General features: G+C 42.0%; 1 protein-coding gene across 1 annotated transcript; it reads left to right on the top strand.

The window, feature by feature from the left end:
- The first annotated feature begins 1,748 nt into the window (after nucleotides 1-1,748).
- Nucleotides 1,749-3,007, top strand: LOC147175871 (achaete-scute homolog 1b-like). Its single transcript, XM_086074162.1, has one exon. It carries the CDS (start codon nucleotides 1,880-1,882, stop codon nucleotides 2,450-2,452), a length of 573 nt encoding a protein of 190 aa, XP_085930288.1. The 5' UTR covers nucleotides 1,749-1,879; the 3' UTR covers nucleotides 2,453-3,007.
- The last annotated feature ends 21,669 nt before the right edge of the window (nucleotides 3,008-24,676 follow it).

Below are 24,676 nucleotides of genomic sequence, written 5' to 3'. Positions count from 1 at the left end.
TCTTAACTTGTTCCTTATAACCACCTTAAATACGTTCCTAAAGACTTTGCTGTGATAGTTGTGTTGTATTTTGGAGGTTAAAGGCAGTTGTTCCACATTTGCAAGACTCAAATGGAAAGTCCCACAGACTACTTGTTCTACATAGTTTTCATAAAATTAAAACACATACGCCCCCCCCCCCAAAATAGATTTGCAGATTTTATGAACATATGAAGAAAGTGTGCAAAGTTAACTACCAAAGTAACATCCATAGAAATAGCACTTGAGCTAAACATAATAAAATTAAATTGGAAATAAAAAAGTAAATTGGGAGCACTTACTGTAATTAATGTAATAAAAATCACACCACCCAACAAAAATAATAATAACAAAAATAATATCTACTATAATGATCTCCAAGTGTGAATTCCTGGCCTTTGAACTCACCTAAATGATTATTGTGCTGCCATTCAGTTGTAACGGGTTGGTGCACAGGTTCGTTGTACCTTCTGCCATCTAGTGGAATAACTTGTCATTGTTCTGAATGTCTGCCTCGTCATACAGTACGTCGCTAGCGGTGATAAATAAAAAAACAGAAAACATTATTTTCAGAATTCGATGTTCGGATCCACTTCCGTGCTTGCATAGTTAAGGTTGTCTTTGGTTACGCTGGCATCCTCCCACATGGCAAAAACATACACGTTTGGTGGAAGACCCTCTACAAAGAAAAATAATAAGCAAAGAAAATTGGCAGATCTGTGTCACGTTGTAAGTTTTGGGGAGGTGACCTGAAGAGGTGCATTGGCTGCAATTACTGATTCATGCCACAAGATGGCGTAATTATCTAATTTTTACTCCATCATGGATTGCACCATCTTCTCAAAAGACCGACAGTGCAAATATATTACTTTCTGAACCCGAACAAACCCAAGTGTCCCCCCCCCCCCCCTTCTCCTTCGTATTTTTTTTTATTTAAGCATGGTGCACATTTAAACCTGCAAGTTTAATTCTCTTATCAAACTGCTGTCCACTCTGCGATGGTGCTGAAATGCCTCCGTGCACCTGCAGCTCGATTTGGGATTAGGAACTCGCTCTGCAGCAACCGCCTTTAGATTCCAACATGAGCGAACGCAACAAGAGTGCACATAACCTGCATGTCATAAACACAATGTTTACCTTGGAGTGAATCGCGTCCTCGCGCCAGTTGTCTAATTGCCAATTACTGTGCACACAGACACGCTTTAGCATCTATTTGGCTGCGTAAAGCTGTAGCCTGGATACAGCACCGAGCGTCTTGGTATTTGTGATCGTAAAGAGCCGGAGAAGAAGGACGGTGGGGGGGCGAAGACTTATAATTTGAAGACTTGCCAGGGGTACATTGTCAAATTCAAAAGGCATTTCAAAGAGTCCAACCATTCACTTTTTTCATTCTCCTCTTTTTTCCAGTCTTTTCTGTATTGCCCCCACTCCCTCCCCATCTCGCCCCTCGAGCTCCCTGCTTTCTTCTCGCACGGTTGCAGGCCGTTTGAATGGACCAATGGGCCTTCAAGTTGGAGACATTGGAATGCAAATGAGGCCAGCGCGTGCTCGGGACCCAGTGAAAGCTCAGATTGTTTATTGAGCTCCCGGAGCCACGCGCCTGGCCCGAGGGAGTCGGCCCGCGGAAGAATCACACAGCGGGGGCGGGGCCTCGCTACGGAGCGTGCGAGGAGGGGGTGGGGTGTGCGTCGGGGCGCGTGTTGAAAAAGAGGAGTGCTGCCAAAGTTTGGGTCACATCGGCTCGTGCAGAACAGCAGTCAAGAGAGACTTGGACCAAAGTCGGCCACCACTCGGTCCTCCCCCCACGCGAAGGACACGAGAGCCAAGCGTCACCGCATCCATCACAGGAGCTGTCACAGACATGGCAACCATCACCACCACGCAGAGCGCCTTCACCTTCGCGCTCACCGAGAGACGCGCCGGTTTGAGCGTGCACGCCGCGGCGCAGGATTGCTCGCTCCCGAGCGCGCATGAGCAGAACCGAAGCAAGGTGCTGAAGAGACAGCGCTCCAACTCGCCCGAGCTGCTGCGCTGCAAGCGGCGCCTGAGCTTCAACGGCCTGGGCTACTCCATCCCGCAGCAGCAGCCCGTGGCCGTGGCCCGGCGGAACGAACGCGAGCGGAACCGGGTCAAGCAGGTCAACATGGGCTTCCAGACCCTTCGCCAGCACGTGCCCAACGGGGCCGCCAACAAGAAGATGAGCAAGGTGGAGACCCTGCGCTCAGCGGTGGAGTACATCCGAGCTTTGCAGCAACTTTTAGACGAGCACGACGCGGTGTCGGCGGCCTTCCAATGCGGGCTGCCCTCGCCGACGCTTTCCAACACGTACTCGGCCGACCCGGAGTCGCCCCACTCCACGTACTCATCCGACGAGCCTCTGAGCTCCGAGGAGCAGGAGTTGTTGGACTTCACTACCTGGTTCGACCGGTACTGACGCAGCAAGCACCACGCGGCGGCGCCCGAGCCGGCTCATGGCTGAGACTTGACAAGCGGTGGGTTCGAACGCGAACTGCGAGCAAATTAAGCAGCCAAGCAATAATGGCAGGAGCTGAGGGAATGAAGGAGTTGTTGGACTGTGTCATGTTGACGCGTTGAAGTAAATACTGTTGAACAAGTGCAATTATTAGGTGACGCTCACACGCACGCACGCACGCACACACACACACACACACACACGCAACCATCCTCATACGACTGACGATGGACTTACATGTGTATTTCTTTCTTGACATTCATTGTAATTTGAAGACCTATTTTTGTACACTGAAAATTGTCACTGAACTGGATTAAGTTTTATCAGCAATATCAAGGCTACTACCTGGGACGAAATAGTTTTTTACCCCTTGAAAAATAAGGGGTGAAAAGGAGATCTCTTTTGATGTATGCACTTGTTCTACACTTCCTGTAGCCTCCAAATGTATATATTTGATTTTAACAGATATATTTGTGTAAAACGAGTTTTTATAAATAAAATAATCTATTTATATTACATGCTTGTGTTCACGTGTACGTACGTTGATTTGCTTTCATCTTTGCGACCGTATGTTCACGCGTGGGAGGGAGTGTGCGGCAGTAATTGAGCAAACTATGGAGCACTTCTATTCAAGTCCAACCTCCTCAGTGACCTTTCCCCGACTGGATTGGGCACATGGGGCTAAAATTGCGCAGCTGGGTGAGCCCTCAATAAGCATGAGAGACGCGCACCTTTGTCTGCATTCAAGGAGGGGAGATTAATATTACTTTTCTTGCATTGCATTGTTTCATGCGTGCACGATTGCGCCTGCAGGGAGAGTGTTTTGGAGGGAGAGGAGGAGGGGGCAATTCACTCGTCTCAAAGCCCATTTGAAATACGGCCCCGGGAAAGTCAGCAAGACAATACGACAGGTCAAAATTCGTATTGGCCTGACTAAGATCAATCTAAATAAAAACCTGGCCTTGTAGGCTGGTTGTATCCCCGACTGTGTTTTTCAAGCAGGGCTCAATCACAAGCACATCTCCCGTTAAATGGGGAGCACAACACCCCACTGTGGGCGCCATTGTGCTTCCTTTGCGCCTCATTATTTACATTTGGGGCCTTTATTGTAAATGATTGAACTCAATTATTACTATTATGATCGTAGCCATCAATGGCAAAACAGCCACACAGATCATGACTCAAAATGCATTTTTCTCCCAGATGCAACGTGTGGGAGACTACAATTATCTATTGAATGATTATAATCAGAGTTTATGTAAATACACACTTCCTTTTGTAAAAATCGATGTGATTAAGAGTAATAATATCATTATTGTGCTTTTAGTATAGTAATACATAAATAAAAGACAAAAACCTTTAGTAATGTTTCATATATATAAAAAACAAACATTTATTATATTGATAATACAGTAAAATCTTTGACTGAACACAATCCGTTTTACGTCAAAACCAGTTTTCCATAACAAGCAATGCAAATTAAACTATCCCTGTACAGGGGCGTATAGCAGAAAATGTTCAGTGGGTTGTGGTGGCCAGGGTGTCACAACACCTCGTTAAGGCGTGGCTGTAATGAGCACATTCACATGCTTATAATCACACCTGCAATTGAGAAGTACAGAAGTTGTTTATCATACCATCCACCGTTACGGTTTCATGAAATAAAGTGCACACATATTCAGAACCTTGATCCACACACACAAAAAATTAGGGATAGGCATCAAGAATCTAGTGCAAGCGGGACTAATGTTCTGGTTCTCCTCGAATGCATCCGATTTTGAAATGTCAGTGCTATATTTTGATGCTAGTTCGCCGCATTTGGGAAGCTACCAAACACAACTGTAGAAGGACCAGTAAGAAATGTGTGTGCAAGAATACACACTGAGCCACACAAAATCAAAGAACCAGCAGGAAGTGTACCGGTATGCTTGATTCTTACGAGTGACACTACTCAGTGGAGAAGTGGTGGCGGGGGCGGGAGACCGGTGTCATAAAATAATATCGTGCAAAGGACGTTGCAAACCAAATGTGAGAAACACGGAAACACGGAACAGAGTTGCTTGATAAATAATAATAAGTATTTATTTACTAGATGATGCCATTTTATATGTCGTTGTCTCATAGACTACATTTACATGCCATCAATATTCGGGTTAAGGTCAAAATCCAGTTTTTTGAAAGATTTGGAATAACCTGTGTGTAGCTAGAAAGTAGACAGAGTAACTTGCTGCATGGTAATGTGATCGACACCCATCGAAATTGCAACGCACGGACAGCGTAAAAATGTAAATACGTCATTTCCGCTTCTTATTTTCTACCATCGATAAAACACATTATTTTCATGTTACTCACCAGACTAATAAAAAAGTCGGTTTCCTGCGTCAAACTTTGCGTCGTTTTTGTTGATCTCTGCTTCTGTATTTCCAGTGGGTCGGCATATAAGTACTTTCTGTACTAAAAAAAAACCCAGATTCCTTGCGAATAGAGCATGCTCAGAACAAATCAAAGTTGACGTTTATATGGAGAAGAATTTGGGTTAGTAAAGTACGGAAGCGTGGAACTGCCAATGTGGAGTAAGCAGTTTTGAGTGGCGCGTTTAAACATCTTTGCAAGTACATTCGAACATACTCGCAAATGTGCTTAAGATTACTTGTAGGCTAAATGCTACAAACAGAATATTTTCCTATAATGCTATGGAGTATTACAGTACTTGCGCGAGTAAAAAATACATGTTTTTTTTTACCATTTAGCTCACATTATACCAATATGTTCGAAAATTAAGTACAAGATTTTGCTTATTCATAACTTTTATGATTTATTATTATGTCTACAGTACATGATTTAGGTTAGGCGTTTTTTTTCCCATAATGCATGCTCAAAACAATACCACGTGGCATTATGCAAAAATGTGTTATGTTTGTAGCATTTAACCTACAAGTGCATTCGAACGTAATTGCGAGTATGTTCAAATGCGTTGAAATGTACTCGCCAGTCAAAAATGTTTGCTGAGCATTGGCAGTTCCACGTTTTTGTAGAAAAGAGGTAACTCAGGGGTGTTCTATCCATCCATATTGTAGATTTTATTTGACATTGACTGTAAAAATGAAATGTTCTTTACTTAAGACGCATTCTTTTTAAGAGTTTGTATTCAGATCAATTGTAAATATGTTCTTTAAATATGCAGCAAGTACAAATGAATTGGTGTACTTTTTCTTCTTTCTACTTTCTACTTTGATAAGTGTGCCTTTTTCTGATATTACAACAAGTTCTGTTTCGGGTTCAATGGTAATCATCCCACACTCCTCTCACCTCACTGGTACAATTCTGTGGCAGCATAAGCACAACATCCCAAGTAAACAGTTTTTTTACTCATAAGATTTTCATGATTATGATTACATTTACTCCCTGATTTGGCTCCATGTAATGACATGGTTTTTCTGTGCCATTGAAAGGCAAGGGGCGTGGGTTCTATTCAACTCAAGTTTAAGTTACGGGTCCTTGAACGCTCTGTTAAAAGGCTACACACGCGCGCGCGCGCGCACGCACACACACACACACACACACACACACACACACACACACACACACACACACACACACACACACACACACACACACACACACACACACACACGGCCTGCAGGTGTTAGCCACGTGCCTGCACTTGGGAGGGGGTGACAAAAGCTGTGCTGCATCTATTGGCCAGGATCAAACAAGTGATAAATGACTTGAAGGACATACTGTGTCGTCTAACCCTCCGACGTCACCGGCACTCCCAAAGACAAATCAAATTGGGGCGTGCAACACCCCGCTGCCCCATTATGACACGCTTGATGGTGTCTCTGATGTTCTCGAGTGTCAACCAGAGGCCAACTCCCTCCATGAAAGAAAGCGTTTGTCCACTGACGGATTGATTGATACGCAATTTTCCCCTCCGCTATAGCGGGACAAGATGAATTTATTCATGCTACTTTGTCCTGTAGGCTCATTTTCATGTTGCAAATGCCATGTTCATGTTAATCCATCACTAAATAATCCATCACATGCAGCCCATTTGGGCATGCGGGCCAATGTGACGAGTCAAGAGTAGCGTGTGTGCGTGTATTCCAGAACACAACATTAAGTCTGAACATATTTACACGATAGCAATCTAAGTGGTTGTGTTTGCGCAACTGTTGTGTGAAACACCTTTGAGGAGTTCAGTGTGATTCATTCAGCCATACAAGAGTGAGATTAGTGAGTGAGGTGAATCGACAACATGTATTTTTTCTTTGTGCTCAGTTTTATTCAGACAGTCTGGACCAAAGGTCAGCATTATATTACATTATATAGAACCCGCACGCACACACACAAAAGCTACAGCAAGAAGTTAAATTGGAGCTCAAACCAAAAATGAAGTCAAAGGAATTTTCTAGATGGTCTCAAGAAGACACAGGTCATTGGGACGGAAACATTTCTGTTACTTTGAAGGTCCCGATAAACACGAGCTCCATCATCCTGAAATGGAAGATTTTTTGTTTTTAAATCACCAAGATTCTTTTTGGAGCGGACTGCCCTTCTAAAATGAGTGATCGGAGGCGAAGAACCTGTAACAGAGCTCCAATGTTCCTCTGTTGGAAGAAGAAAACCTTCTAAAAGAACAACCATGCTCAGACTGTGTTTTGTGTTGGGTTATTGAATTGTTGTGATCTTTTGTTATGTTGTTTCTTATGATGATGAAGGTATTTATCAATTTTATTTTCTCCAGTCATTTTTATGTTGTAGTTGCGATACAGTTACTTTGCCTTTTATGATGATAATATTTGATGATCATGTTACCACTCTTAGTTTGTCTAGTCTTATGCAAATGTCCCTTATGTTGAGAATGTCGTCAGTCGCTCTTATTTTGTCATCTGGCCTTTTATTCTGTCATATAGAATTTTGCATTAACCTAGCAAGAGTTACTGGATGACACTTTTGTCAGGCTTCTCTACTTACTGCTTTTGAGTTCTGCATCCAGCCCGCTAAAGGTTCTGAGTCAATGTTTCTCTGTCAAGTGTTTTTTTTTTATAGGCCATCTGAATCCAGCCCTGCTTTCTGTTGTTACTTTGTATTTTTAGATTCTCCGTTTCACAACTCACAACTCACTAAATCCGCACCTCACATAACAACCCATCTCCGCAGAAATCTACCAATCAAGTCTGTATGGAAGAGTGGCTAGACGGAAGCCTCTCTTTATTAAAAAAGAACATGAGCAATACTCTACAGTGAAGCATGGTGGCAGGAAGTGAGAGAGGAACACAGGAAGGTTGAAGAGACCTCCAGTATGGAAGCCTGCTCCATTGCGCTCTTGACCTCAAACGGGGGCGAGGGTTCATCTGTCAGCAGGACAATGAGAGCCAAGATAATGAAGGAGTGGCTTCAGGACCACTCTGTGCACGTCCTTGAGTGGCTCAGCCAGAGCCAAGACTTGAATCCAAGTGAACATCTCTGGACAGGTCTGAAGATGGCCGAAGGTTCTCCCTCCAACCTGATGGATCTCGTGGCATCATATTCCAAATGACATGAAATTGTTACTTTGATCTCTTTTTCTGTTACATGTGCTCCTTTTTGGGGGGTCTTCTTCCCTCCCCCTAAAAGTAAAACCATCTGAGTCATTTAAAATGAATTATAGTGTGTGTGTGTTTTTTTACGTTGGTCCTTCCATTAACAGAGAAACAATTCTAAAGAACCCTATGGTGCTGACCTAGGTCATGGGTAGAACAAAACGGCGTCTTTAAGGCTTGAAGAGGTCTGAGATCCTTTAGAGTAAGTGTGTGGGAGTAAGTGTGTGTTCACGTGTGATGGAGGAAGGAAGTTTTGTTCACTCTAATTAAAATTGGCATGTTTTTGTGAAAAGTTTTACTCACAGACAATACGCTGTAATGTGCATGCCAGGCCAGTAGTAGGCAATGTCACTTTATAAAGAAACACCAACGCTTCCTCATATCCAAACTTTTTTGTTTGCATGTTTGAGAGCATCTGTGTGACCAGTTGAGTGGATTTAAAGGGTAAGCCCCCGCCCTCAAACAAACAAAAATAAATGCTTTTTTTTTGACAATAATATGTTCTATGCAGCCCCACTATTCTAAATATGGTATTCTGGTTAATATTGTGTTAGTCAGTGGTGTAGTGGTTCCTGGAGAAGTGGGTATACTCAAAATGTTACTTACCGGTACCGGTACTTAAATTTTTTTTTTATAGAAAAACGCCTTGTTTTAAAAAATGGTTACATGTAAGAAAATGCCGTCATTTGTAATCACGCACAATAATACAATTATCGTGAATGAATTAGGAGCAGTTTGTAATGTAAAATGAATTTATTATGAGGCAAACATGATAATATGTTATCTACTTTAAAATTAAACTATATTTACATTAGGGCTAATAATACTTTAAGTTACTAAATAGAGTAGGCTATCCAATAACTTGGCTAAAGTTCTTTAGACCTAAAAATAAGAGGGGGAAAGCTTAATAGACACTGAGATAATTTCTGGTCTGGGCATTTATTACAGTTTCATTCATCAAACATTATAGTCTAGCATAAAAGTCTTTGCAAACTGGGTTGATCATACAATTACCAAAACAATTACGCAGGTTCCCTACATGATCTTAATCCAGAAAGTTTAGGTTTAATTAGAGAACTTAAGTTGCTAACGTTAGGATAACATTACATTTCATAACGTTAGCCTAGCCTAAACGCACAGTTTAACTACAATGTGTTCGCGACAAAATCCTCCTCTGTACAGTACAGTCAGTCATATTGCTGCCAAGTAAACCAATTTAAAACTTACCTGTGAATGATGTTTTCGTAGTTTGTACAGTAGATTGTTCGAATACATGCCGTCACTCACTGGAAATACGTTTATTTCCGCCTCGCTCGGTCCTCGGCATGACCCGTCCAACTCAATCTCTGATTGGCGCATCGGTTCTCATGTCTAATTACTCATTGCTGAATGGTTAATGGTGCGCAAAAAAATGTGCATCAAGGAGAATTCAGAAGTGGGTAGACACAAACTTGACAAAAAAAAAGAGGGTATACGGCGTATACCCGCGTAGTCCCTGGACTACACCACCGGTGTTAGTGAAATAAGAGTTAAGCAGCAAAATCGAGCCGTTTTTTATCCATCTCAGGGGGCGGCCATTTTGCCACTTGCTGTCGACTGAAGATGACATCAGTGTTGCTCAGGTCTCAGGTAACAACCAAACACAGCACAGCTTTAAAAAACAACAACAGGTGAACGCTGACTGGTCGTTGCCTGAGACCTGAGCAACACTGATGTCATCTTCAGTCGACAGCAAGTGGCAAAATGGCCGCCCCCTGAGATGGATAAAAATGGCTGGATTTAGCTGCTTAACTCATATTCCAAAAATGTAACCAGAATCTCAGGTCACATATAACATTATTATTGTCAAGAAATGTTTAAGGTCGACTTCCGTTTCAATCACGCAAAATTCCGATGTCTCCTGTTGACAGCAACAAAGTCACTTGTGCTTACTGAAGAAGAAACAAAAGTCAGTCTGACTCCTCAGTCTACGGAATGAAAGGAGCGTGGACGTGAGTCCCTGACACTTCTTCATGTGTGAGGACCCAAGCTCAGGCTGGAGGGGGTGGAGGGTGTGTATAGAGATGGAGTTGGAGGTGCGGCTGTGTAGTAGTGTGTTGTGTGGAGGTGGCGGGGGCTGCGATTTGCATGGGTTATTGTGCCGCACAAGTTTGGGTGTTTTTTGTTTTTTTTGTCCCGGGCCCTTTTGGCCATTTACTTCCACTCTGGCTGGCTGTGGTGGGCTGTGAATAGTCTCTGCTTGGAGGAGACACAAAGGCGCTTTTGTGCTCCGGCTGCACCATATTCATCATGTAATGCCTGTAAGACAAATCTGATTGGACGTCTGTGTCACTTTGATGTGGGTCCAGAATGCGAGTGGCCCTGAGATTGCTAACTTCACTCTCTATTGCCTATTCGGCGGCATTGATATGGGGGTGGAGTGGAGAAGAGGTGGCTTGGGGGAGAAGGAAAGCACAGGCAGGGGGTACGACTCATTATTTGCAGGAGAAAATTCATAATAAATTTGCCCATTCTACAAAACCGGGTCGAGATGATTGACACTGCTTTACAACCAGGCTCCTGAAAAGCGCTGATTTGACCAGAATGCTAAATGAATGGGGCGAGCGTGGACCTAATTCAAACAATTTTAATCCTCCCCTGTCCTCCCTTATTTCTTCTTTTCTCATTTACCTCACACTTACGCTCTTTCTTAGCTCCAACTTTCTTGCCTCTTTTGTCTTATTTTACAGGTTAATTCTACTCTAACGGATGTGCTAATTATGATGGCTTAAACTGGAGGCTGGCGGAGTCCTGTGATACAGAGCTTATAGCGGCCGAATGACTGTAATGATGGAATAGCGCAAGCTTGCAGCATGGAGTGAGACAAGTGTTTTTCTTTTGTGTTATTAAGTATGGGGACGTTAGAGCCAAGCCGGGAATTACGTTCCGATTGTCCAATGACAGTCGATGGAGAAGGAAACTTGGATTTGCAGAGAGAAATGGAATTTTTATATATTAAACAGAAAATGACAAACACTGAGTATTATTATTATTATCATTGTCCATTATGTATACAACTTGTTGTACATCCCAACTGACTTTAGACGAGATGTGCAGTACACCCTGCTGGACTGGTCGCAACCACCAGTGACACTTCACAACACCTGTGCGTAATTTTAGAGTCTTCAATGAATCGGAAATGCGTGACTTCTGAAGATGCAAGGAAGTCGAAGCTCCTGGAGAAAACTCACACAAACACAAGGAAAACATGCAAACTCAGAGTCAAGCTTTGAACCAAGAACAGTTCAACCGAAAGACAGACATGCTAACCATGATTCCATCCATCTTCGCAAGGGTCACGGGGGTGCTGGAGCCTTTCCCGGCTGGCTTTGGGCACCCAACCATCCACACTCACAATCACACCTAGGGACATTTCAGAGCGCTCTATTAAACTGCCATGCATGTCTTTGGAATGTGCACCCGGAGAAAACCCGCGCAGGCATGGGCAGAACGTGTAAGCTCTACCCAGGAAGGCCGAAGCACGGACTCGATCTCGCGCCCACAGCACTGAGAGGCGGACGGGCTAACCAGCCCTGCTGCGTTTCCACATTGTATTATTATTAGTAGTATGAATAATTAATTGACAATTCTGAGCTTACGTCACAAGTCAAAATGGCCGTCAACTCATTGAAAAGCATTGGACTTTGGATCGTACTCATTTGATCTGTGAGGATTATTTTGATTTCAAAATGTGATGAAATGTTGTTTGACTACTGCTAACGGAAGCATTTGCATTGTGTTGCATTGCAGAAATATAAAAAATGCCAGGATGTTCGGAATTGTGACTCGCTGGCCAAATATTAACTGACGTTCATGTCAGTTCTGTATTTAATTGAGAAGCCAATAAAGTGATAGATTAGACACCATGGAGGGTGTGATCTCGAACGCTTATAAAAGCAATTTCATTGAAGCATAGACTTCTATACAAAAACTCCACTTGGACTACTTTTCTGGTTGTAAATGTGTCCGCCATATTTGATGTGGCAGGACCCCTGAAAATGAATGCACATCAATGTCACTCAACTTAAAAAAGTGTACAAAGTAACGTGTATTATTCACCCATTTACACACACTAATACATTTGGGAAATCAATTGGCACCAAAAACAACATGTGAAGTTATTAGATTTGATGATTATACACACACATCCAGAATATTTCAATATTTACTGAATCATCACATTAACAGTGTGAGTGTGACACATATAAATGTTAGTAAAAAAAATTAAATAATAAGAATTTGAGTGTATACATTAATTTACCACTCAAGTTGTTTTGTTACGAGCGCAACTGTATGTAACTTGTTACTTGAGCAAGATTTTATGACTTTTTTTCCCTCAGTAACTTGTGACTTGTTGGAAACTTAAAGGTTAGGACTTGAGACTAACTTGTGACTTGCACGTATGTGACTTAATCCCACCTCTGACCTTGCCATATACATACCATAACCTCACTTGGCCACGTCAATCACATTGATGTACTGCAGTGAGGTGACAGAAAGGCCAAAAAACAATCAACTGAACTTTTTTCCAACTTTTTTGATCGCTGTGATTGGCTGTCAGCTAGCGAGTCAGCGCACGGCGCAAGAAGAGCAAGTGACAATGTGGAAAAACAGTACTTAACTCAACTCAACTTTATGGTTTTTCAGGACAGCACACGTGAATATTAAAGTCCCCCATAAAGAGGATATGAGCATATTTCAGCATGATTCCGGCAAGAAGATTTGCAAAGTCGTTATTGTATTTTGGAGGCTTCAAAGCTGTGATCGATGTGGTAAATAGACATCGTTTACATAATTTTTCTTTTTTTGAATAGTCGCCATTCCTCCACCTCGGCTCGACGTCCTTGGATCGTCCAAGTAAGCACAGCCAGGCGGTACTAATTCAATCATAGCGGTGGACTCACCAACGATAGTCCAGGTCTCCGTCAGGCAGAGGAAATCCAAGTTGTTGGAAAGGAAAAACTCCCTCAAAATATATTTGTTTGTCAATGACCACGCATTTAACAGCGCGATCCTTGTGGGAGCAGCAGGGGTGCATGGCCCTTCCGTCCGGCGGTCTCAAGGAAGCTCCTTCAGAGGCTGGAGGTCGGCACCGTGTTCAAAACGCGGAGGGCAGCACTGCCGAAGCTTTTCGGGTGAACCGACGATCGGTAGCAACCAGGAGTCGACAGGGTCCAGGATACGCCACAACGGAGTACATCCATGCGTTCGGGAACGAGAAGGGGACGAAGCTTGTTCCAGCGCCCGTTTTCGCTTCACCAGCTGGTGCCACTGTCAACACCGGTATGAGATGTTTATGTTTTTATAACCCACCCCTGTAAAGAGGTTGCCGGTTGGTTTTAGGAATAATGACTACCGCCACCGATGGTACGGAGGGGGATTACTTCTCGCGCAAGCGCTGAAGGTACGTAATCGTCGTGTTGGTGCGGTGTGTATTTACGTAATTTTTCTACGCGACGTGCCGGCGTCTGGGCCGACGCCACAGTGGGTAGGCGTCAGTCCCATTTGGCCGACGTCGGATTGGTGTATCTAGGCCTTTATGTCCGCGGAGCACAGAATCTGTCGGCCTGCACCTCCATCAAATTCCCCAGAATCACACTACACAACCTCTGTGGAAACTTAGACCTGGTTCCAGCAGTCATTAAGTTTAGTCTGCTTTCAGCCACCAAATTGCCAGGTCTGTCAACGGAAACGGCGTCGGTACCCCGGAAATGGCCATTTCAGCGCGGAGCCGTCTTGCCAAAAAATCCCAAATACCGGTACACTAAAAACAAAACAAAAAAATCACATATTTATGCCAGTTTTTACGCTCAAGCGCACTTATAGAAGCCAAAATGTTCTGTCATCATTTAAAAAAAAGTGAACTCCCCAAACGGTCTGAATACATATCATGTGTAGACTTGTCCTTTTTGAGTTCAGTTTAAAAAGTCTCTTTTCTTCTGCCGTCGGGTGTTTTCTTTCACTCAGCAAAACGTTGTAACGTCTTAAAGATGGGCTGCTGTGCAAATTTGTTGTCTGTCTACAGGCCCCGGTTTTACACACGCACACACTGACACCCTTCCAAACACACACAAACACGTACTGTACTCACACCGTTATGCCCCTGAGTACTTCGCAGGTTGGAGCATGCCCCTGCAGAACCTGATCAGTGACAAAGCACAACACACTCGCTGTCCTCAATATGGTTCATATTATTTACCAAAGACAGAGGTATTTTTTCTTCTTCTGTGTATTGTTACTTTATATCAGCTTAGTGTTGTATTTGGACATACAGTTTTTGAATTTGAGGTTAGTTTAAGGGTAAATGTTGTAATAAATGTTTGTTAGGTTAGTTGGCATGTACTACTTGAAAGAAGTCAGGAATGTAGAATTTCCAATGAGTAAAACTCTTAAATCATCTGACATTAAATGCTCTTGTTTCTCATATTAATTGTACTTAAACTTATTAAAATGAAAAAGAAAAAAGAGTGGTTAGAATTTTGATTGTTATTTGTTTTCATTTGGTGTTTAATTCACTTCAGTGGTGCTGTTATTAAAATTTATGTGAGGTGACTAGTGATAAATGCAGGCTGGCCATCACATTATCCGTAACAAGCTCATAATAACCAAAAGAGCATTGACATTTTCACATAATTGAATGAATATTTGTAAATTAATTTAGGTGTTTGGGCAGACTGAGGGCGTTTTTCGATGACGGAGCACCTGGATTATTGACAGAAAGTAGACTAGGCTTTCGACCTGGTGAAGCTAGGTCTAAGTTGTGGTGCAGGTCACAGTGTACGCTCCATGTGCTAATTTGTAGCTATATGTTAGTTAGCTACTAGTTTCCTAGTAGTTTGCCCAACACTGACAGCAGTGGTGCAATGATCCGCCCATAAATGCATCAAGTAATATTGGCAAAATAATTCTTAAACGGATATTCAGTTATAAATAAACTCAAATGCATGGGCAACACTCTTGAATTAACAAACAGAATGTATCTATTTTTTTCGCTTTGTGCTATTCGGTTCAGGCATTATGTAAAAAAAAGAAATCTCCTTGAAAATGTTTATTTTGTAGTAATGAGTAACAAAGACTCATGGTAACTGAGGGTGTAATTTTAGGGAATTTGGTGTAGTAAAAGTCAAAGTTGCCAGAAATAATCTCATAGTACTGAAAAATTCTACCAATGACATTTGAAGAAAATGAAATGAGTGTTGACACATGGGCGAGCATGCACACACACATACAGGCGCGCACCACAAGTCCCCTCTATTATCAGCAGAGATGCCCTGGCTTCTAAAAGTCCTGCCCCCTCCCTAAAACAAGGTAAAGAGGGGATTAGTGAGCACCATTTAGGGCCTCCTTTCAGTCCCCCCGTTTCATTTCATTAGCTTGTGACCTCTCCAGTTAATTATTTTGATCTGGCCACAGGCCTGGCCTGCGTTTAATGATGCTGACTTACGCGCCGCCCCCCATCGCAGCGCACAATACTTAACACACCCATTGAGGCCAAGGAAGAGGAGGAGTAAAAAGGGATGAGGAGAGAAAAGAGAACGATTGAGAGTGGCATTTACCAGTCACCAGCAGCGGCTGTATGGAAAGGAGCAGAGTGATGGCAGGGTGGCGTAAAGCCTTCAGACTTTTTTTTTGGGGTCACTTTATGCTATTGTCCCCCATTGATGGAGTGGCCCTCGTTTTTTGAAAGGATGAAATTGTTGCAAAGCTTAATGAGTCCGCTGAAAAGGAGGAAAGAATAAGAGAACGGGAATCTGATGCACACGAGAGATGGATAAAAAGCAGAGAACTGGGGAATCGTTTGCCGCAGAGGAACCCATGAAATAGCAAAATGTCGCCCATTCGTTTACATTCATAAATACTGTATACTGTTATCTCCGTGCTTCGATCTGGCTCTTGTGCTCCATGTATCAAAAGTGTTTCTTCACTTCTGGTGTGAGCAAAGGAATAGCTTGATTCCTTATCACCAGAGAGCATCATACGCTAATGAAAGAAAAGGTTGTCATTTCTAAGCAGCTTGAGCTGTTCAACACCTTTTTAGTGCATTTTAGCGAACTAGAGTGATGTTCAATACCCCCCCCCCCCCCCCCCCCCCCCCAGGCCAATACTAGCACAACTGCTGCCAGGGTTATTGTAGTTTTGGAATTGTATTTTTTTAATTTAATTTTTGAGTTATTTTGAGTTTTGCGGTTTTTTTAATTTTTTTTAATGTTTTTTAGGATGGTTCTGTTAGTTTGTATTAGTTTTAGTTATTAAAAAAAAATGCTTAGTTTTAGTTTGTTAGTTTCAGTATTAGTTTTTTTTTTTTAAGTGTATGACTTGTGTGCAATATTTAATAAACACCATGGTCAAATGAAAAAAGTAACAAATTTCCGACCTAGCGTTGCATTTCGGCTGAGTGAAATGAAAAAGCAGTCGAGCCGAGCCATTGGAGCCAAAAGTCAAGCACGCCAAATTGTGGCCTCGGAGCGACGTCATCTGAAGGTGCTTTTCTATTGGCTGCTGCTACATGACGTCACTTCTCTGTGACAAACTTTCAAACGTCCTTATTCCGGTTAATATTGAAATAAATATACTCAAAATCACATTTAAAATCATCCCCAAAGGCTCATGCATTCAATTAATTACCAAACACTAAAACGAAGGACATTTTCGCTATAATTATAATTAGTTTTAGTTAATTTTGTAAACATAAAGTTTAGTTTTAATGTGTTTATGTATTTATCTTTTTAATCGTTTTTTAATTTGAGTTTTTTTCTGTAAATTTCGTTAACTAAAATAACCTTGGTAGTCACTGATACCGATACCAAATAGCGATACCACTAGTACATAAAATTCCCCCCAAACGGATAGATCATTTTAAAGACTTATCTATCCCAATATAGCGTTTTCCTTTAAAATTGCATGAAATGATTGCCAATGTTCTATTCATTTAATTTGTCTAGTTCTTGATCATAAAGCAGCCACAAGAGGGAGGCCAATACTGGTATCGACCATCGTCGTGATTACTGATACTAGGCTTTACACCCGATCGGATTAGTGATTGGCTGTAATGTCTTAATATGACTGATTAGCTCTGCAAAATCCGACATTACATGTTATATTCAATATTAATCAGCGTTTTTCTAACACCCCCCCCCCCCCCCGTGCATTTCAATAGGTGTCAATTATATGTGGGTTTTCACTATTCATGGACCGGGCCAGTCCCATCTAGAGTAAAAGTAGTTTCAATAAGATTTTTTTTTAATTAGACTAAATTGGATGTTATTAAAGCTGTTTAAATGGATAGATTTCTTTGTCTTCCGATCAAATCGTTTACGGTTATTGTTTTTTTGCAAACTCGCTGGTCAATGGTATCCGTCTGGCATTAGCACTGATACCGATATCTGGTATGGGTACTTGCCCACCCTTAGAAACAAAGCTAAAAAGACGATGATTTTGTTGTATATTTCTTTTTTCTTAATGTTTTCGAGCCCTCTATTTGCTTGTCGGTGCTGCAGGTCAGTTTACTCTGTCTGGATGTGCATGCAAAAAGCCTCCCCGTCTTTGTTACGGGCCTGGACCCACAGCCAAGCCCCCCCCCCCCCTCTCTAAAACTTGACACACACACACACACACACACACACACACATCCCTCAAACAACGCTCTCCATCGAGCCCGTGTTGCCCCCCAAATTGCAACTGACAAAAAAGGAGGATAGAAGCGCCGAGACAAGCATCACTTTAAAAAGCAGGTGTCCACAACTTTTCAGTGCTTGTCCATTTCAAATGGAGACCCTTTGACCTCTGCGCTTTTCGAGCTGGTGGCTGAGGTAGCCAGTCAGAGGCCTAATCAGTCTGCTCTAACAATACTGGGAGGTTGAGGCCTGTCAGTCCCTCTTTCAGACCGGGCCTTCAATGAAGCCATGGCAGGGGAACCTCTGATTGATTAGTGCCTTTCTATTAAAGTGCATTGCAGTGTGTGCGTGTGTGCGTGTGTGTGTGTGTGTGTGTGTGTCTGTGCATATAGGGCCCCCAACCAGGAAGCTTTATTTAAATCCAGCCAGAGAAAGCACTATAATTATGACTTTTCTTTCTGCTGGCTGACAGCGAGGGTTCTTACGGCTCACTCCACCCTCTCAGCCTTCCGAGAGGCTCAAGAGAGATTATTGCTGGCCCCGAGAGTTCAAACCAATTGGGCTCATCAGCGTGGCTTTCCAGACCCGAGAGAAGGGCCGTCCGTGTCCAGAAAAGTGGACAGAGATGAAGACAAGTAAGTGTGTAATCCCGTTTCAGACGTATTCAGCGACACCGTAGGCTTGAGCAGCCAATCGATTTCAAATATACCAAAGCGGACAAAAAGTGTGTGAAGGTGATTCAGTGATGGGCTCAGAAGCTTGAAACCTGTTCTGACATCCATATTTGTATGTTGCTGGTGATCTTGTGTGGTCTCGTTGGTAAAACTCTCACTTTTTTTTTTTATGACCATGTTGTCTGTCTCTATCAGTGTGTGTCTACGTTCATGTGTCTGGCCTTCTATTGTTCAGCGGCACCTCCCGTTTACTCACAGTGTGTTTTCACCTGCTCCTTTGGTGGTATCTCGAATAATTTGCGTACTTTACCCTCACTTTCTTTGTAGATTCTTGTAGGGTCTGTGTTATTACATCAACTCCAGATAGCAAGCAAACTGGTGTGGTCTGTAAAGCAATGTAGCTTAAATGGCCCGAATCAATGAATACACCTGGAAAGAAATGTACTCAAATGTAGCAAAGCAGTCATATAAGCTTGTCCGTCGGAGAGAAATTGATTTATATTAGATAAAGCAATAGTGATGTTAGATTAAGGGTTTTACTTTTCAATAAGTTTTATTCAGTGCCTGGATGCCCCTTTTAGATACAGTATATTTAACTAACTAATGAGTACACACTCACACGCACGCACACATACAAAAATAAATAAATAAATAAATAAATAAATAAATAAATAAATAAATAAAAAGAGAGAGAGCAATGATGATGACCGAATGTACAATACTGAGCTCTCTCGGGAAAATAAAATAAAATAAAAACAATTAAAAAAGGGGGGAAAAAACGACAAAAAAAGATACAGTATATTTATATGGAGGAATTATTTAGGGAGAAATAATAATATGATATAGTGTATGATCACATACACATAAAATCATTTGAAATCATCCCTCCATCCATTCATTTTCTATGCCAGTAGCCTATCCTAGTACACATTGGGTGAACGGCAGAGTATGACCTGGACTGGTCGCCAGTCAATCACCGGTCATTTGCAGATGCAGACAACATTTCAAATCATGCCGCCACTGAATGGGAAAAGCAACCACATTGCAACAAAACTGCCACTGACTCCTCGTCGAAAGCCGACTGTGGAGTCGATGTATGGTGTAGTGGTTCACGCGCTAGATAGATTGATAGATGCCTGTGTATGTGAATTGTCAGTCTCTATATGTGTCCTGTGATTGACTTGCGACCGGTCCAGGGTGTATCAAAATTAGATGAAAGTCAAGTCGAAGTTGATTAATCGAAGTCGTCTTTAAAAAAAATGTCAGCACAATGCAAACCCTTTTATGCGCCACAGACCAGTTACATGTAAAAACATAAATGTTGACTGCGATAAAACATGCTTGCTAACTCTCACGATTCAGGTGGGAGACTCCGAATTTCAACCCTATCGCCCGTGTGGTTCCCGAAATCACGTTCAATTGCCAATTAAGGGTGCAAAAATAAAAAGACTTACTTACTTACACTGACATTGCATTTCACGGCTAATGTGAGTGTTTAGGGCAGCTAACAGTGCTAGAGCGCTAACAGTTCTAGCGGCTGCCGCGAGAGCCATGGGATTACTTTTCAAAGGCAGGTTAATCGACCTGACGACTGCACACTGTGATGCTGACAGCCTGACACAGTTGCCGTTCCTAGTGATCAGTTGAACAAACCGGGCTTTCTAAAATATGCTGTTGTCGTCAGCAAAATCACAACTGTGGTTCTGACGTCAATTTGTCTTATGGACCAAAAACTACACAACTTTATTCATAAAGCACTTTAAGACGACTATCGCTGCATACAAAGTGCTGCACATGGAATAAAGACAGGTAAAGCAAAATATCATAAAATTAATTAACTAATAAATATAACGTGGGTAAGTAGATAAAATGAACATATTAATAACGCAAGAAGTTGTTAAGTAAATATGTAAATAAAATATATATCAATAAATCAATAAATCAATAACAGAAAATACAGTAGGTGACATAAAACACTGAAACAATGGTGAGTCCCGAGCTGAGTCAAAAGGCAAAAAATAAAAATGTGTTTTAAGAAGGGGTTTTCAAAGTGGAGAGGGATGGAGGTTGCCTAATATTCAACGGAAGGTCATCACAAAATCCATGGGGAGAGATTGGTTCTAGAGAGGAAAATATTGTGCTGCAAAACACTGTTTAAATTTAAGTTTGAATAAAAAGTTGATTATCGAGAAATGAAAACAAGTTGGTCGATCATTATTCAGTGGAAATATGTTTTTATTGTCTTCTGTATTCATAATTTGTTCTTTCACCAAGCAAAAAGATTTTTTTCAAATTTTTATCCGAATACCTGATTATTCAATAGAATTTTCCGTAGGATATTTGAGTACAAAATATTACACAGCTGCAGCCATAGAGGGGACCGTGGCGCAGCACAAAACGGGTTCATACATAGCAGAGATGGACAACGAAAAAGACGACCCGACACCTGACACCTGGGGCGGACTGGCCATCGGGAATTTCAGGAGTTTCACAAATGTCCGGTTCCATTTTCTGGTTGGTCTCCCCAGTCAGTAAATATTAATCGATGCTTGTCATCAGCCACCGTGCGCTTTTTCTGGATGTCGATAGAAAAAAACTTTTTTTTACATTAACCTTGGCAACATGCACAGATTGTGCAGACATTATTTGTCAAGCCTTTCCCTAAACACGCTGCTTTCATCTCGACTCACCTTGTTCTTGTGTGAATGGCAGCAAAGCAATCAAAGTCAATATTTAGTCTCTCTTCAGCTTCCCTCTATGTATTTTTCCTGCAAGCACTCAAACCTTTGGCCAAAGCATCATTATGTGGCAGCTCCCGTCACCCGACTCCTGGGATTAACCAGAGCAAAGGAGTGTAATCCCGACACTTTGAAGTGTGTCAGTATCGCACATCACACGGTGCACCGAAGGGAACTATTATTGTTGGTGATCTAAAAGAACCGCTATTTTTTTTTTTTTAACATCACTTCATTCTGTTTTCTGCTGCTTAGTCACTGCAAGGAATGTAAGAGCCCTTTTTTCCATGCAAGAGGATAAAGAAAACCTGATGAATCACTCCATGCATTCATTTTCAAGAAGCGGGCCGCATCATCATAATAAAGCAGGTCTCTCTTCAATATTGTGCACGGGTGTCATTTGAATGGCGTGTGGCTACAAGTCGGCTCTGTTCACCATTTATTTACAGCCTTCTCTTAAAGACCCACCCAGGTTCATGGCCCCCACACGTATGCACCATCCAGTGGTAAACACACACAAAATCACACACACACACCTACACCTGCTTAAGCATTAACCGTGGCCACCACACCAGTGAGCAAATGTTCACATTTCCTCTCTATCTGTCCGCCTTACGCTCACACCTGTGTTTAGCATGTCTCCCAGTTAGAGGAGGAGAATTCCAACATGAGACCATTTATCAGTGGACGGTGGTGGTGTGGGGGCAAGCGTTTAGATATTGGTGATAAAGATTTTAAGTCAACATCCAGGCAGGTGTTAAGCGTTTTTCCCCCTTTCTTTTTTTCTAAACTCACAGGTCTTTCACAGTAATAAAGGGTGAAAACCACCCTTACTCGTTGCTCCTCCTCTGCATAATTGCTCCCTCTCTCGCTCTCTCTGGACCAGATTTCAGACCAGCACTTTATTCCAACAATCAGTGCCTTTTGTGTGTGAACTATTCGACATTTTCTACATAGTATGTCATCCAATGTCTGGCAACACCAATTAATAAATCACATTGAAAACACACGCAAAAAAAGATCTTGATTTATGAGAAAAACTGACAAACATTTAACCATCCTATAATTTAAAATAGGCTAGGTGTCGCCATGTCAATGTAGCCATCACCGGCAGCACGGACAACATTAAGCCGATTTTAGAGCTCTTCGATGCATTACAATTTTTATGACGAGAGAGAGTGCGAAAGAGGCTGAGAGAGAGACAGAGGAGTGAGAGAGAGAAGGACAGAGCGAGAGAGAGCGTGTGCACGCCCGGGCGAGTGGGACCGTTGCTACATGTCGGGGAGGTGGGAACGAACGAACTGTCTAGTCGTGTCCTCCACACGCGGGCAGTTTGAAAAAGCTTCAGGGACGGGAGGAGGAAATGGCGACCGGTATTCACTGGAACTTACTCGGAGCGAAAGTTTGAGCTGAGAGTCCAGCGGCATGCTACGCGCTGTAGCTTCTTGCTAGCCTACAACCATAATGTGAGTTAGTTACACTTACAAACAAATCTTCCTCCCACCAATTCACTATTTAAACATCATACACAACATATACACGGCTAAACTTGTGACTGGAATAAAAGTTCATTTTGCAGTTGATGTCACGCATCGTCATCTTCACTGGATGACTGACTATCTATCTATCTAATCTCTCTCTCTATCTATCTATCTATCTATCTATCTATCTATCTATCTATCTATCTATCTATCTATCTATCTATCTATCTATCTATCTATCTATCTATATCTATCTATCTATATCTATCTATCTATCTATCTATCTATCTATCTATCTATCTATCTATCTATCTATCTATCTATCTATCTATCTATCTATCTATCTATCTATCTATCTATATCTATCTATCTATCTATCTATCTATCTATCTATCTATCTATCTATCTATCTATCTATTCATCCATCCATCCATCCATCCATCTATCTAATCTCTCTCTCTATCCATCCATCCATCCATCCATCCATCCATCCATCCATCCATCCATCTATCTATCTATCTATCTATCTATCTATCTATCTATCTATCTATCTATCTATCTATCTATCTATCTATCTATCTATCTATCTATCTATCTATTCATCCATCCATCCATCCATCCATCTATCTAATCTCTCTCTCTCTATCTATCTATCCATCCATCCATCCATCCATCCATCTATCTATCTATCTATCTATCTATCTATCTATCTATCTATCTATCTATCTATCTATCTATCTATCTATCTATCTATCTATCTATCTATCTATCTATCTATCTATCTATCTATCTATCTATCTATCATCTATTTAACTGTGAGGTGTGGTTGCTTTCAGTGACAGTTCGAAAACAGCATATGGCCTTCAATCAATCAATCAAACAATCAATCGATCAATCAATCGCCTACATGCTTTTTAATTACACAATGATTTTTGCTATTTGTAGGCTGCCCGGGTCCCTATCACCCGCAAATAGCAGGGGCACATTGTATAGAATATATATTGTGGTGATATTTATTTTTATTTTGTCTTCTTGAGCATACTCAATATTAGAGTAATCCAAAAGTAATCCAGTTACATTACTTTAATATTATGGTACTTGGATTACGTTACTAACTACATTTTTTAGCAGGTAACTTGTAACTGTAATTACATTTTAACCCTCCCAACCCTGGCTATAACACACTACAGGTCACTTAGAGATCAAATGCGCGTAAACAAACTCAAAAGTTATAATATAGCACTTGGTTACATAGATGGTCTGCGACTCGATGTGAATGGAAAGAGCTGCTGTGATAAGTCGCCTCCTTGCAGACGCGGGAATGTTTGATTTACTTGCACATCTACGACCGGGGTGAGGGTCTGCATTCACTTACTTCAAAAACCAGCAGACCTACAGCAGCAGTAGCTTTCAGACCCCCCCAGCTTCGACATGAGCCACCTACTGGAAGCGGCCACTCTGTCAGCCTTTGACAGGGACGAGGCCACAGGCCACGGAAATTAACTGAGTTAGCCATTCACTTGCTAGTCTGGACACAGAAAGGCGGGCGGCAAGAATCTGCTGCAGTTGTTTCCCGATCAATCAAAGTCGATTTTCGGTTCGGGATCACAGAACTGGCTGGGATTGTCCTCGTAATGATTCATTCCAGTGATGCTTTCGTCACAATAGATAACAGAGGGAAGCCAGTTGGTTTTCCTGCAGGGATTCTTTACTGTATTGGACAAATGCATGGCCTGGAAGCTATTGTTGCATGCTGGGGAGGTTGTCCTGCATCTGCTGCCCACTGGGACCACTTACCGCACTCATGGGCCAAAAACCCTTTATAGTCACTGCATGCTATTCTACTAAGTAAACCAATTGAGGATTCTGCCCACCAAATTACTTACTAAAATTATTCAATATCTTAATGTCTTTAGTTACAGTATGTCCTGACGTCATTTGATTGACCCCTTGACCTAATTTCTCTAACTCAACAGTCCTAGGACACGCATATAGACACTTTCTTGGTTAGTTTGCAAAGAGAGACGCTTCTTTAATAGGTCCCTTCAAGATAGCCG

This window comes from Leptonotus elevatus, chromosome 4, assembly GCF_054856555.1.
Source record: "Leptonotus elevatus isolate MCC_2025b chromosome 4, RoL_Lele_1.0, whole genome shotgun sequence".
Lineage (NCBI taxonomy): Eukaryota > Metazoa > Chordata > Actinopteri > Syngnathiformes > Syngnathidae > Leptonotus > Leptonotus elevatus.
The sequence above is the reverse complement of the archived record's forward strand: the minus strand, read 5'-3'. Positions and strand labels throughout refer to the sequence as shown.